This window comes from Ochotona princeps, chromosome 7 (assembly GCF_030435755.1).
Source record: "Ochotona princeps isolate mOchPri1 chromosome 7, mOchPri1.hap1, whole genome shotgun sequence".
Classification (NCBI taxonomy): Eukaryota; Metazoa; Chordata; class Mammalia; order Lagomorpha; family Ochotonidae; genus Ochotona; species Ochotona princeps.
In genome coordinates this window covers 33006605-33021019 of record NC_080838.1, presented here as the reverse complement: position 1 = coordinate 33021019, position 14415 = coordinate 33006605, and the positions used below count along the sequence as shown (strand labels likewise).

The following is a 14415-nucleotide window of genomic DNA, read 5'->3' as shown; positions in this document are numbered from 1 at the left end:
GAACATCACAGTGTGTGCTTACAGAAAGCAAGACAGGTATGTCAGTAAGCAATAATTCCACATATTTTGCTTACAGCATAGTTTTGCACGCCAGTGGTGACCGAGATGTAGTCAGTTATGTGAGAGACTGACAAAATTCACTGTGGAAATAAGAAACAATGTTGAAATATATATTCAGTCTCAGTCTGTGTGTGTGTGTGTATATTATATATATATATATTCCAGTTTATAGCATATATTCAATAACAAATGCATATTGTATCTCTCTGAAACAATGCACAGTACAGTGCTGTAATTTTTATCATGTATTTTTCTGTTTGCTTGTTTTTACAATCAAGGAGATTGAAATACAAGCTCTTCAAAGTGGAGATGTTTCAAGCATTTTTCTGGATGGTAATAGACTAATTTCTTCAAAAAAGGCATCAGAATTTATGGTAAATATGATGGAGAAAAACAAAAGGGCATATTTTACATGATAAATAGGGGAAACAATAGGGTAAAATAAGTCTTGAGCAGAAAAAATATTCTTTACAGTGTTGGAAGCCAAGTGGTAGAAACTCTGTGCCAGCCAGAGCTCTAAGCAAACATTTGATGATATGAAACAATACCTCAGGGAATAAATGGAATGCTACAACAGTACTGTACTGATCTAATGGCTATAATTTCATCTACATGTCAGTAAAAGGGAAAAAAAAACGAGGAGGACTGAAGAAAATGACAAAAAACCAGACAAGTCTGCCTGTCCTGTATATGACTCTATAAGGCTTCTCTGTTAGAATCACCTGAGCTTGGAATCTGGTCTGTGACTTGCAAGACAAATGACTTAAAACTGGGATATTGTCCATGCTGCAAATATGGGTAAGTAAGTATGGTCCAGAGCTCAGATTCTCAGTGTTATCACTTCAACAACAGCAGGGAATGCTGCAAGTTTTCTCTGTCCTAACCGAGCTCAACTTGAACAGCCTCCCCCTGCTGCAACATCTCTGTGTAAATCATGACTTTTCTTCTCTTTCTACTCACTGGGAATTTTTCCTCTCCAAAAAATACCTATGTGCTTTTGGTTCAGTTATCAGGTTAGGTGACACAAAACAGATGCCAAGACAAGTCTGACAACTGCAAAGGCTGTCTTTCAATTTTGTTGTTCACTTACCTGAAACAGCAACAAAACCAGAGCATGTGAACTGAACAGTTCTGGAAGGTTCCTGGGTTCATCTACCCAGAGGTACGGGATGCACTCTAATTATTTACACCAAGAGCAAATACACTGGGAGTCCCCTTCCTAGTCAGGTGCTATTTGCACCTCCCCTACACGGCTCTCTCCATCTGTACATGGCAAGAAAAGCTTCTGACCATCGCTTCTGCCAGCCAAACCTGTTCCCAGAGACGACCGCGGAGGGAAAATGAAGATAGGGCTTACTGTCCGAGGAGCTGCTATTTTGTCTTCCTTCTTATGACAATGTACTGGTAAGTATAGTACCCCTCCTGGATTTTAACTTGCCATTTTTATAGGTCATAGGCAGCTTTATAGTAAATCTTTAAACTTACATGAAAATCATTTAAAAAATAACATTTTAAAAATGCAATTTCCCTCCTTAATCTGCCCAGGATTTTAGAATGTATCATTTGCTTGGTATCATATTGTAAGGCAGGCTCTGCAGCTTTCTTCGAAGGCTTTGTTAGGTATCTTATTAGTGATCTTCAAAAGAGAGTCTACATATTCATAAGCCTCTGTTCTTTTGCTCTGAGAATGATAGAAGAGTACAGTTAACCAAAGAACCCAGCTGGGAGTTGGCATGCTGCCTCCTAAGTCGCTTTTGTGTGCAATTCCTTAGGTTCAGGATTTGAACTTCAGCCTTGCTGATTTAGAGTCTAGATGACAAACTGGGGACATACTTCTTCCCCTCCACTCTCATATGAAGTCACAGTTCCTAATTTGACAACACTGATTTATAAAGCCAGAATATTTATTAATGCACGAGAAATAGATTTGTTGCACGAACAAGAGTCTGTGTACCTGCAGCTGCAACCCATTGCTTCAAGTCCACTTTGCTAATTTACAGAGGGAAGCAACTGTCCAAACATAATGTATTTGAGATGACATGAATAATGCATTCACTTCTTATGAGCTAATCTACATTGGAAAGAAAAATAATCAGAACAATGGAAGTGCAGATGGGTAGGCCTGGAATCCGAGCAAGGGAAGTCAGTGTCACGGAATGTTTAATGGCAGTAAGCCGAGGTCTCCATCTCACACTGGGATGCATATTAACATTAGCAAGGGACTGGAAGTGTTGAGAAGCTGCTGGCTACATCCTGCTGGACTCTTCATCTCCACCTCAGTTGTGGCGTGTCACATGGCCAGAATCCGCAGAACATACCGACACAACTCTGTAACCATTTCCGCCTTAAGGGACAAATGTTCCTTTACCTCTGGACAGAACTTAGATAGATGCTTCAAATAGCTACCTTTTGCTCCCTGCTTCATTAATAATCCCTCCTGCTCTCTCATTCTGATATTTAACATAAATAAGGTTACTGTCAAATCTTGTGACCTGAAATAGTTCAGACATAAGGCAAATTTACATTTATAACTACTACTTCCTTTAGCTACTCAACGTTAAAGTTCTATATTTCTTTTTATTTTCAGGTTTTTGGGACAATGATAATAGTTCATATGAGTTTTACTATGTCAGTTGCAGATGGTTGACATATATAATGCCAATTTTCTGCCACATTTTAAATGTAAATGCAATGTAAGAAAATGTTAATAATAGCAGAAATGTTAAAATTTGTCCAGTCCATCTTTGGGATAATGTGTTCTTCCACTATTCCTGAAGAAGAGCATTTTCACAACCTTCAGATGAGACAATAAGCTCCTGCAGGAAGGGTTTCTGCTGTGTTCACTGATTTATCCTAAATGCCCTGAACAAAGATGCTTCCAATAAATGTTTCCTGAATGAATAAATCAATGCAACCTACATTCCAAATTACATTAAAAAAAAAACCCTGAAAAGCAGGAAGTAAGATTCTAAAACATTACACATTATCAGTTTGATGTTTCCCATTTACTCTATTAATTTTCAACACAATGCCATTCTAAGCTGAGATATACTTCTAAACAAGATTATAATTACAAAGACATAGTTGTTAACAAGACTTAACAAACATTTGTTGACACTAATATAAAATTATTTACAAATTTTCTCACTTTCTATTTTTTTCAACATTTCATTCTTTAAGTTTGTGCTTGAAAAAAAGAAGTAGCAGGGAATGCATTTAAAGCAGAAGTGCAGCACAGAGATTAACAGAAAGCCCTTTACCTATGACTTTATTCTTCTTTCCATTTTTTATAGGTGTACAAAGCAAACTTCTAATGCACTGCTGGTTTACATTTCCTGTGCTTTCACTCTAAACAAAAACAAAAACAGAACAGTTAAAATGAATAAAAACAAGATTGATTTGTCCATTACAGGCCATATGAACCATATGGCATTTGTCGGCCCAATAACAGAATCCCATTTTATTAGCTGGAGAAAGGCTATAGCACAGGAAAAATATATGCTATAATGAAGCTCACATAAATGCAATGTAACCCCATCAATCTTTATTTAATAATAGCCAGGATTTATAGTGTTTCCACATGAGAATTTCCCAAATAATTTTCAGTAAAATATTCCTGTATAGTATACTGGCAGAACAGATATCTCAAATGAATTCGTGGAGGTGCACAATTCAAATACATCCTGCTACCCAGAACACCATGTTGCAATAATTCTTCTTTAGATACCAGTGTTTCTATGGCTCATAATATAAAAGTTCGAAAAGGCTCTCCCAGATTTGCAAATAACAAAATTACAGCAGCTGCTTTTCTGACACAACTGTAAGAAAATGCCAGACTGCAAAGTTTCAGGCATCCAAGAAATGATTTTCATGGCTTTGCTGTCAAAGAAAAATGTTCCTCATTTTTTCTGTGGAGCAACCCACTATGATAGATTACCAACTACATATGTTCAAGTCTCATGCAATTAAATTTATGTGGATAAAATGAGGAACACCAGCAATGCCAGCTAAGAAATATCACTGACATTATTATGTAGGCAATAAGTTATCTAGAAATTGAATGAGTATATAATTCATTTCTACACATTTTTGAAACCTGCAACCAGTACAGAGAAAAACACCTACATAGAGCACTCAATAAAGTTTTGAAAGATGTTTTATTGTATTTTATCAGATCAAGGAAAGTATGGATTACTTCTCAGTCAATTCATTTGAGGACTGTCCTTCAGCTGACAGCACCTACAGAGGTATCCAGTGAGGGGACAACAGTCTTTTAGCCTCACATCTGAAACTGGGTTACTTACTGTCCAAGGGAATCTTTTATCTTTACTGACATCTGGGATATTAAGTGGTTCCATAGTATTTTTGACATATTGAGCGTACATGTAATTGATTTTGTTTGCATCACGTTCCCTGTGAAAATAACAGATATCAGTTCCTTCAGTGGCATAAAAAAAGAAAATATAAACAGTGAATAAATGATAAAAGAGAAACACAACAGTCTTAGATGAAAGGGCAAAATCTATTATGTTAATTGGAACATGCAGCCTGTCAATTTGCTTAATGGTTTATAACTCTAGTAGCACCTACAAATATTTTTTTAAAAAAGATGTATTCATTTTTATTAGAAAGGCAGATATACAGAGAGAAAGAGACACAGAGAGAAAGATCTTGCATCCACTGGTTCACTCCCCAAGCAGCTGCAAGGGCTAGAGCTGAGCTGATCTGAAACCAGGAGCCAGGAGACTCTTCTGGGTCTCCCATATGGGTGCAAGGTCCCAAGGCTTTGGGCCACCCTCAACTGCTTTCCCAGGCCACAGGCAGGGAGTTGGATGGGAAGCGGGGCCACCAGGATATGAACTGATGCCCATCTGGGATCCCGGTGCGTGAGGTGAGGACCTTCACCACTAGGCTACAAGCACCTACAAATATTTTAAAAAGACAAAACTCCACCATTATTTAATTACCTAAAACAAATTTACAGTATGTTTTAAGGCTGTACATCCCTAATCTGAAAGTCAGAAATCTAAAACACTGCAAAATATGAAAGCTTTAAAACACTGAATGATCAGACCAGAGAGGGTATACCTAAGAAGCCGTTGAACTTGACTGGACAATAAGATGCTGGACTCTATGTTTGGTGTATGCTTGCAGTGGGGGAATCTCAACTGAACTTGAGCTGTGGTTATGCAACAAGGTGGAGGAATCCACCATGGTGGGAGGGTTTGGGGAGGGGTGGGAGAACCCAAGTATCTATGTAACTGTGTCACATAATACAATGTAATTAATGAAGTTAAATAATAATAATAATAAAAAGAACTCATCTAGAGGAAAAAAAAACCAAAAACAAACAAACAAAAAAAACACTGAATGAGAAAAATTCTACAGCTGACATTGATTAAGTCACAATTAAAATGCAGGTACATTGTAAGTATTCCTTCAGGTTATGCACATAAGGCATATGTGAAACAAAAATGGATTTCTTGTTTATATCTGAGTCCCATGCCTCAGACATATCATTATGTATAAGCAAATATTCTGAAATCTGATGCTTCTGCTCCCAAGAATTTTGGATAAAGGATGCTCTACCTTTATGTATCACCATAAACAGTCATGTTGATTGTTGGTCTCATTCAGTGTAAGATTTACATAGTTTGTCATCCATGATTTACTTACTTATTTTTTTAAATTTATAGGATGACTAAAGTGAGCATGCATCTTGCTTCCTCAAGTATTTTTTTTTTGGTCGTTATCCTAATAAAACATTCTAACACAGGAAAGTAAAAACCATGTAGGCCTTGAAGAATGTTAACACACTCTTCTCTCTACTTGAACCATTTTCTTTTTCCCCTTTTTTTCTGGTCTCCTCTTTCTTAAGCATATTTTTTTTTTCATTCAGCTACTTCCTTTTTTTCTGCTTTGAAGTTCTTTATGACACTTTTAAAAGTAAAAATTTTATCTCCTGCCAAAAAAATTATATGACTATACAATATTTTTAAACCAAACTTTTTCAGTCTCTTTCTAATGGGATGAACCTAAAAGACTAATCTGATGTCAGATGATTTAGTGCCAATCCAGGGAGGGGAAACAGAATGTAAATATTTTGCCATTAGGCAGCTCCATATGTTCTTCAGTGATGGTGATGAAGTTGTCAAAGCAGATCTTCTTCTCCCTCCATCACTCTTTCAAATAAATATAAATCTTTTAAAAATTTTAAGTCTCCACATACAGTTCTTGTGCATACGAACTATTCAAAAACAGTTACTTTTAGGTACATGACTTCTGAAAACAGAATAACACTTTCAACATCATCAATCAGGTTATAGAAAAGGACTTCCACAAATAAGACATGGTTGTTCAATTGTAGTATCTCTAACTGAAGAAATAGAAAGGCCTACTAACAGGAGATATTTAAAAACAAATGCCTCAGGCACAATGTTCATTCATTCTGAATTCTCAAAGCCCCAAATTAACTCTGTCTGTTTTTTGCTCTTTGCACCCAACTTGCACAAGCTGCTCCTTGGCACAGTAGTGTCATTCAGCATTCTCAAATGCTAGTGGTTCTTCAAAGACTCCTGCAGTCTAAGGGCTCACTCCTGGCCAAGACGGGTTGCTTTGTTTTGTTTGTTTTTTAATCCTTTGCTGTACATTGAAACTAAAATGCAGTTTCATCAAGCTAGGCACTGACCACTTCTTCAGTACATATCAATTAAAAAGAATAAAAAGGAAACGATAGAAACTAACATAGGATTAATAAAGTTTAGATTATTACTTTTGAACTAAACTGATAATCTGTGAAGGCATGCAAATTATCATACACAGAAGATGTCATCATATTTTCTTGGGGCCCTACTCCATCCATACTGTCTGGGTGACACCCAAAGAAACATTAAAAGGATGTCTAAAACTGTAGATATTTTATGAACAGCAATAGGCTCCAGAAAAGTAAATAAGAAAAATCTACAATAATGGTGAGAAATAAAAATTCCACAGGAGAAGTAGTCTCACACCAATCTTTAAAGAAACAATAATAATTACCATCACCATTATGTCAACAGCAAGAGCCAGCAGAAACTCTAAATGGTAAAGCAAATTATAAGAGGTCAAAAATTCAGACTCCCAAGAGTTGACCAGAGAATGGAAACACTACAAGTACATATAAATCAACAGCTTGCTAATTCTCTCTATAATCTTTTAAACTTTCTATAATTTTTATATAATCCTTATAATTTTTAAAAGTTTATATAATCTTTGTATAATTCTTTTTATAATCTTAAATTTTTCCTTAGGTTACCTTAGTGAAAAGTGTATACCAAATTTATTAAAGTTCCAGGATTTCATGTCTCTTTATTATTCCATAAGGGATTTTAATAAATTCTTAGTTCTATACTCAGCAAACACAGATGGAACATCTGTTCCATTAGACACACGTATATGGATCAGCAACTCCCAGAAAGAGCTTCCAATCTAATTCAGTGCAGAATGAAAATGTTTGAGCTGCACTAATTGCGAGGGTAGAGGCTAGAACAGAGGACTTTGTTCAAAACGTTGGAGTTACTGAAGAGCATAGTTTAGTTTTTGGTGAGATTAGGCCTGACATCTAAGTTTTAAAATAAATTTAAAAATGTATAAGATTAAAAAATCTTTTACTGACCCATTAGAATAAAAAATAACTTTGAAGTAATTCGCTGACATAAAGCTTTTAACTTCAAATAACTGCTATTCCTATAAAATTAGTGAATCAATGAATTAAAATGAGTTTTTAAAGTATTCATATTGATTTATGGATTATTTACAAAAAAACTTTACTTCAGGATTGTTTCGAAATGGTTTTTTACGGGGAGGAGGGTATGGGAAGGCCTACTGATTCTGCGGTACAGTGAGTTCAGCCACTGTTTGTGACACCAGCATCCCATATGGGAGTGCTGGTTTGCATCCCAGCTGCTCTGCTTCCTACACCGTTCCCTGCTAATGTGTCTGTGAACGCAGTGAATAATGGCCCAAACTGTAATGCCAGAATGGGATTCTCACCTCCCAGCTTCAGCCACCCAGACCTGGCTGTTGAAGCTGTTTGGGGAGTGAACCAGCAGACAGAAGTCTTCTCCATCCCCCAACTCACCCTCTGTCACTCTGCACCTCAAATAAATATTCAGTTAGTTATTTATTTTAATGTGTAGATACCTTCCATTTTGTCTACAAAAAGGGAAATGTGGTATTCATCAGAAACAAATTAGATTTTGCTTTTGCTGTTTTAAGAATGCATATTCACCAGCAGAGGTCACTATTCTACCAGGTCAGTGGGCTTGCTCCCCATCTTTAAAATTACAAGACATTGTTGTATTAATAATAAAAATCAAAATATCGATAGTCTATAGTTACATAGACCTAAGATCTATGCTAGGTAAATATAATAACTCATCATTTCACACTTTAATACATATATCATGTCAATTTTTGTATTGTACTATGAAGATAAAAGTAAATAAGTAGAATCAGTGTGTATGTTTATAAATATAGAAATTCATTTCTTATACAATACACAAATATTCAAATATTTACATGTGTCTTAACTAGAAACTTTTCTAATTATTTGTTTTAAGAAGGTAACAAAACCCATCTGTTTGTTGTCTAGAAGAGACAAATTTCACCAACAAAAATCAGCGGAATCTATATCGCATGGGGTTTGATGTTTTCTTTTAGTTTCATCTCTTCAAAAACACTTTCTTCTGATTAAATTCTTCAGTGACTCATAGATCATACAGTAGCATCATTTTCTGCAGAAGGTTTTTGATTTTCATTTCTTCAGCTACATGTTAGTCATTTAGTAGCATGTTATTTAACTTCTTGGTGTTGTTAATTTCTTTTTTCTTCCTGATGTTGATTCTGTTTTGTGGCTTTTCATTTAAGGGGATGTATAGTAACTGTGTAATGGAGACTGTCATATCTATTTAACTTCATGGCATTGCAAATTTCTATTTTTCTTTCAATTGTTGATTTTGTATTATGACTTTTCATTTGAGGGGATGTACAGTAGCTGTGAAATGGAGACCAACATACCTAGATGTGAGGATACAATGTAGTATGCATTTCTACTTCCAGACAAAGATGGACTTATAATGAAACTGTTTACTGTATCTTGACAATAGGATTCTGGACTCTCTGCCATTGTCCATGCCCGCAATGATGGACATATGACTGTGTATGAAGAACTATATGTTAGTAATGATATAGAAGAACTAGGTGGGGGGGAGAATTGGGGCTGGGATAAGGGAAATACCAGGAGCCTATGGAACTGTATCATAAAATGATAATAATAATAAAAAATAAATAAAATTTATAAAAAGAGTAAAAAAAGGTAACCAAGATGTTAGAGCATTGTAAAATCAATATAATATATATTAGTGATCTTCTAAAGGATAATAAATTTCATAACTGAACAAAGCTATGGTCTAGTACCAGAATTGTATACGAGATCAGTCATATATTATTGTACACTAAAAAACTCAATGCAAACTAATGTAATGTCAAATGTGGGAGAAAATGCAAACAGCATGTGTTTTAGCAAACAACAGGTTTGGGGATGAGATATTAAGCTTCAGCTAATGACCAATAAGAAAAAGGGAGAGTAAAGATTGGCAATCAATTATGACCATGTGAATTAAAAAACTGTGCAGCCACTACACCCCACCAGCCTTGACACCATTCCACACCCTTCTGCACACAAGCCTTATCTCAGGTAGATTTTATGAATCCAAAGAATTTCTTATTTGTGCCAAAATTATATCTCTGTCCTCTGTTTTTTTCTAATTTTTTAAAAACTAAAAGCACTTTCATTATATCATATTGTTAATGTAGCAGTTTCACAATAATGAGCTTTGATATTAATATGCCTATGTACAAAGTAACAACTCTAAGCCACCGTGGGATGAGTAGTTTATCCACCTCCACAGAACACTTGAGAATGAGACACAAGAGATGCGGGGAAAGGAGAAAGGGAAAGGTCCAGGTTAAGGGCCACGCTGTTGCCTCTGCAGACCTCTAAGCTCTCCACACCCACCACTCCTCTCAGCACAGCAGAGGGGGACCAGCAGGGGCCCATGGTGCAGCCAGGGACTCTGAGGAAAACCAGCAGGGGCCTCATCACACACGGGGACCCCGAGGAGGACCAGCAGGGGCCTGCGGTATAGCCAGGGACTCTGAGGAGGACCAGGAGGGGCCTCATCACACACGAGGGGACCCTGAGGAGGACCAGGAGAGGCCACATTACACATCCAGGGGCTCTGAGGAGGATCATCAGGGCCCTGTGGTATAGCCAGGGGCTCTGAGGAGGACCAGGAAGGGCCTCATCACACACGGGGACCCTGAGGAGGCCCAGCATGCAGCCTCCGCACCACATCATGAGGAACTCCATACTTGCCCTTGCACACTCCAGCAGTTCTTTGAATATGATCTGCAGAGATTTTTTTTACATTATTCTGTTTCTACTTATAAATACCTTTTCCCCCATTTTAAAATGAGGAATAATTTTAAATACAGAGTATAATTCAATAAAAACTGAAAAAGAAGTTAACATCCTGCTGTTGGTTTCAACAGTTTTTATTATTTTGTCACATCCAGACAGCCTTATCTATGCTTGTATGTGTGCATACATTATTTATTTACTATAGCAAATATTAATAGATCTACTTTTTTTTAACCTTTGGCTGCACCACGTTAAAGTAAGTTGTAGACATTATTATACTTTATCCTCAGATGTTTCAGCATGAATCTCTTAAAACGAAGAACATTCTTCAACTAATGATAATTGCTTTAATTAAAAAAAAAAGTCACCATCACCCATGTAGTATCCAGTAAACACGCAAATGTCCAACTTTTCTAAAAATGGCTTTGGGAACTGTTTTGTTTTGTTTAGTTTTGTTTTCCACTGGGATCTAATCAAGGTTTGAGTAATGCATTTAGCTGTTAGGTAAACAATACTAGTGCTCTCTACCCATTTTATTCAACAGTAGTGACCTAGAGTCCTTGTCATTCATGTTATAGAAATGTTCTATAGTCTACATGTGCACAAAGCTAATTTTTCAAGTGCTAACACCAAGATACATAGTCACTAAGAACCCTAGGATATTCACAGTGACACCACACATTACATGAAATAATTCTCTACTCAATCAACTGCCCTGAAAAAACCTAGAACTTCACTATCAAGTTGTATAATTAAAATCATGTTCTATATCCATATGAGGATTTTAGATACCATATCAATAACAGATAAATAAATAAATAAGTAAAATAGTAGGAAAAAAGGAACAATAAGCAATACATTCCTAACATATTAGCCTAGAAAATATATATTCCTTAGGATAGCTTATCACTTGAAAACGCAAAAGTTTTTTTTGTTGTTGTTGTTGTTTATTTTTTGCCAAGGATGAAAAAGAAGTACAATAAAGAACATTTGGTAGTTTATATCCATTTAAAATTCTTCAGAAATTTGAAAGTTACATGCCATCTTTATATTTTATAGTGTACAATTAGGATAATATCTATAAGATATATGAAGTAAGTCATTTATGTTGTTTGTTAGTAACACAGCAGCATAAAATGATTACAAATTTGAAAACAGTGAAAAATGTGGAAAAGCTCTGAACTACTATGGAGACATCTGATCTGTTTTTAGGTGAGATATGTGTGCTGGCAATAAACATGGGCACTATAAACTTCTTGGTGTTATTTAAATCCTCAAGGGCAAGTCCAAATCAGAATAGCCTAACAGAAAACAGTGTTTAGAAGACAATGAAATTTCCAGTAAGGGTTCATTATGCAATGAATAAAACTACCTAAAATACAGTATTTATAGGTTTTTAATTAATCTGTTCATAAAAACACTTTACTGAATATTACAGTGATTTTTTGCACAATTCACTGAACAAAATAATTCTCAGGCAGATCAACTGTAGAGAAACAGAGAAGTATATTCACAAATAAAATTATTTTGGAGGAAAACTGGCCTGTAGGTTATATTTATATGTCTTTAGTCAAACAGATCATGAAGTAATTCATTAGCCAATATTATACACCTGTAATAAAAATAGAGAATACATTTTTACCTTGTAAAGTTATCGGATGATTTTTCCAATTCTTCACATTCCATGTGAAACACGCTAGAAAAAGAATCCTGAAAACAGAATGACAACAGATATGTTTTAATTAAGTTTGACAAAGCTATGGATGCTATCTAGACACAGAATTATGTACTGTGCAATTAGACACCAACACTTTTCATATATTTTTACTTATTCTCAAATTATACTTGCCTAACTACACATTTATTTTTACTTATTCTCAAATTATACTTGCCTAACTACACATTTTGTGACATCCTCAATGGTAATTTCTATCAATCAAGGCTTTGTTTACACAGCTTTTGATTTTCACTTACAAAAAAACTTCGTGTACTATTTTGTCTATTTTTATTTATCAAGTATTAAATCTATTCACTTCAAAATTTCTCTGTGTTCCAGTAGGCATTTGGTGTGGTCCTGCCTGAGACACCTGTGTTTGCTATCAGAGCCAGTGGCTGTGGAGCCTGCCTCTAACCCCCGACTCCAGCTTCCTGCTGCTGCAGACCGTGGAGGTGCCAGTGATGGCTCAAGTGCCACATCCAGGTGGGAGACTTCGGATTCTGTCCCCAACTCCCAGCTTTGGCCTAGCTGTCATGGACTTGTGGAGTGTGAACAAACAGATGAGAATTTTTTACCTCTCCATAAACAAACTAAACATTTTTTCCAATTTTCTATATTTATTCAAAGTACTTAAATTTTGTCATTAGACACACATTTATTAATGCTAAATTCCAGTTAAAGAATGCCTTCTTTGAAAAGATGTATCATTCAGTAATATTTTAATTCAATAATGTGTTACTATTACATTATGATTATGGAAATATATTAATATATAAATATAAAACATATAATATACATTATATATGAATATATAAAATAATTGTGAACACTAGAGAAATGCTTTCAAAGTTATACTGAAACTCAGAATGCATATTTGTATCCATGTTATATTTACAACAGAATATAGAATTAGAACAAAATGAAGAAATAGAACAATGATGTGATAATCATGAAAAAAAGGTACCTTTTCTTTTGCTTAAAGTTTGATTTTGGCTCACATTATAATGTTTTAGTAAAAAAAAATTGTAATATAAATGAGCACCAAGACATCTAATGCATTTTCTAAATCTAACAAGATGTCAAAAAATGAACAAAACATGAGGTACAGTGCTACGTGCCACTGATCCAAATGAATTTGCTACCATGATAAATGGTAGAAGCATGCACTGAATGCTAATTAAAGCGATGTTTAAGTTGTCTAAAAAAGAAATATCTCATGTATAACTTTCAAATATTAAATGCTAAAGAGCAGGGCATGAAAAATGATGAATTTACATATCACTTTAATGAATTTTGGCCTGAACTTTAGAAGGATAGTTACTACCTCATAATCACCTCTATGCTAAGAATTTTATAACTGAAAATACAAAATAGCTGTGAAAATACTGATCAGGTTTTGGCTCAGTGATCTATTATTTGATATTCTATTAATTACATTTGTGTATTAATCAATACTTCTTTTTGACACATACATACACAAGATGAATCGGATTATGTTGGATCACATAATCTAGTCAGTATCTGAGTCAATTAAACATTTCAGATACTCTGTAAGCATTCAATGCCTTCTACATTCTACATTTTCCCCAAAACATCAACCCAGATACCACATAAGGATTGCAAATAACCAACAACAGTGGTAGCATCACTCTTTCCTGTTAATTCAACAATGAATTGCCTATGTGTAGACTAAAGGAAAAAGAAAGCACCTAATGGAGGAAGAATATTACACATCGAAAAGAGATATTCCATATCAAAAAGAAATATTCCAGCAATAATGGTTCATAGGTTGAGAAGGAAGAAAAATTTCAGAAAGAAAATTCCTGGTGCTGGTATCTAGCATCTTTTGGCAAACTCCAGGCAAGTGGCCTGTGAGCAAGCACCTGGCACCACAGAGTACATCATCTTTACCATATCCAAAAACGTTTTTTCATTTTACAAATAAAAAAACTGAAATCTACCAATTGTAACAGCTTATTGGTTTCCTTCATTCCCTCTCTCTCTCTCTCTCTCTCTCTCTTTCTTCTTCTTTTTTTTTAAAGATTTATTTATTTTTATTACAAAGTCAGACATACAGAGAGGAGGAGAGACAGAGAGGAAGATCTTCCATCCGATGATTCACTCCCCAAGTGAGCCGCAACAGCCAGTGCTGCGCTGATCCGAAGTCGGGAACCAG

The 14415-nt window shown here is 35.3% G+C and overlaps 1 protein-coding gene across 3 annotated transcripts in view; it reads right to left on the bottom strand.

The window, feature by feature from the left end:
* PDE5A (phosphodiesterase 5A) overlaps positions 1–14415 on the bottom strand; it is a 151336-nt gene that overhangs the window by 60351 nt on the left and 76570 nt on the right. For all 3 annotated transcript variants that reach the window (XM_058666909.1, XM_058666911.1, XM_058666910.1), the window contains exons 7-9: positions 12165–12232; positions 4365–4473; positions 3321–3408 (exon numbers count right to left, since the gene is read on the bottom strand). In XM_058666909.1, coding sequence (XP_058522892.1) covers positions 3321–3408; positions 4365–4473; positions 12165–12232 — 265 coding nt within the window. The remainder of the gene's footprint in view (positions 1–3320; positions 3409–4364; positions 4474–12164; positions 12233–14415) is intronic.